This window comes from Gracilinanus agilis, chromosome 5 (assembly GCF_016433145.1).
Source record: "Gracilinanus agilis isolate LMUSP501 chromosome 5, AgileGrace, whole genome shotgun sequence".
In the NCBI taxonomy this organism is placed as follows: Eukaryota; Metazoa; Chordata; class Mammalia; order Didelphimorphia; family Didelphidae; genus Gracilinanus; species Gracilinanus agilis.
The window spans coordinates 18,289,580-18,290,110 of NC_058134.1; the positions used below are offsets into that span (position 1 = coordinate 18,289,580).

General features: G+C 76.3%; 1 protein-coding gene across 1 annotated transcript in view; it reads right to left on the reverse strand.

Annotated features, from left to right (window-relative positions):
• Window positions 1-207, reverse strand: part of HIBADH (3-hydroxyisobutyrate dehydrogenase) — a 163,615-nt gene extending 163,408 nt beyond the window's left edge. Inside the window, exon 1 of the mRNA XM_044678864.1 lies at window positions 117-207. Coding sequence (XP_044534799.1) covers window positions 117-207 — 91 coding nt within the window. The remainder of the gene's footprint in view (window positions 1-116) is intronic.
• Window positions 208-531: the final 324 nt, after the last annotated feature.

Here is a 531-nt window from a genome sequence, read left to right on the forward strand (position 1 = left end):
ACACCTGCCCCGGGCAGCTGCGGCCGTGACAGGCCCCACGGAGGCCCTGGCCCGGCTCGCGCAGCCCCCGCCCGCCGCCCGCCCGGCCCGGCCCCGCGAGGTCTGTCCGCCCTTACCCGCTGCGAGGCCGGCCCGGCCCGCGCACTGCCGCCGGCCCCGGCCCAGCAGGCTGCGGGCCGCCCCTCGGAGGCCCAGCGCGGCTGCCATGCTGAGAGCGAGCGAGCGAGGGAGCGAGCGGTCCAAGGAGCGCTTCCCGCTGTCACCGCAATCGACGGGCAGCCCCGACGCCCAATTGCGCCGCCGCACCCCGCCCGCCACTACCCATATTCGCCAATGAGAAAGAACGCTGGCGGAAGGGGGCGGAGCCGGAGGAAACGACGGAGCCCTCCCTCCGCCCCACGGCCACCGGCGCCCCGCCCCGCCCTTCCCGTGCCCCTGACCCCGCAGCCTCTCTTCGGTTTGTTTACTGGGGGCGGCCGGATGGGCGTGACAGGGGGTGTGGCTGTCAATCAGGGACGAGGGCGGGGCCTG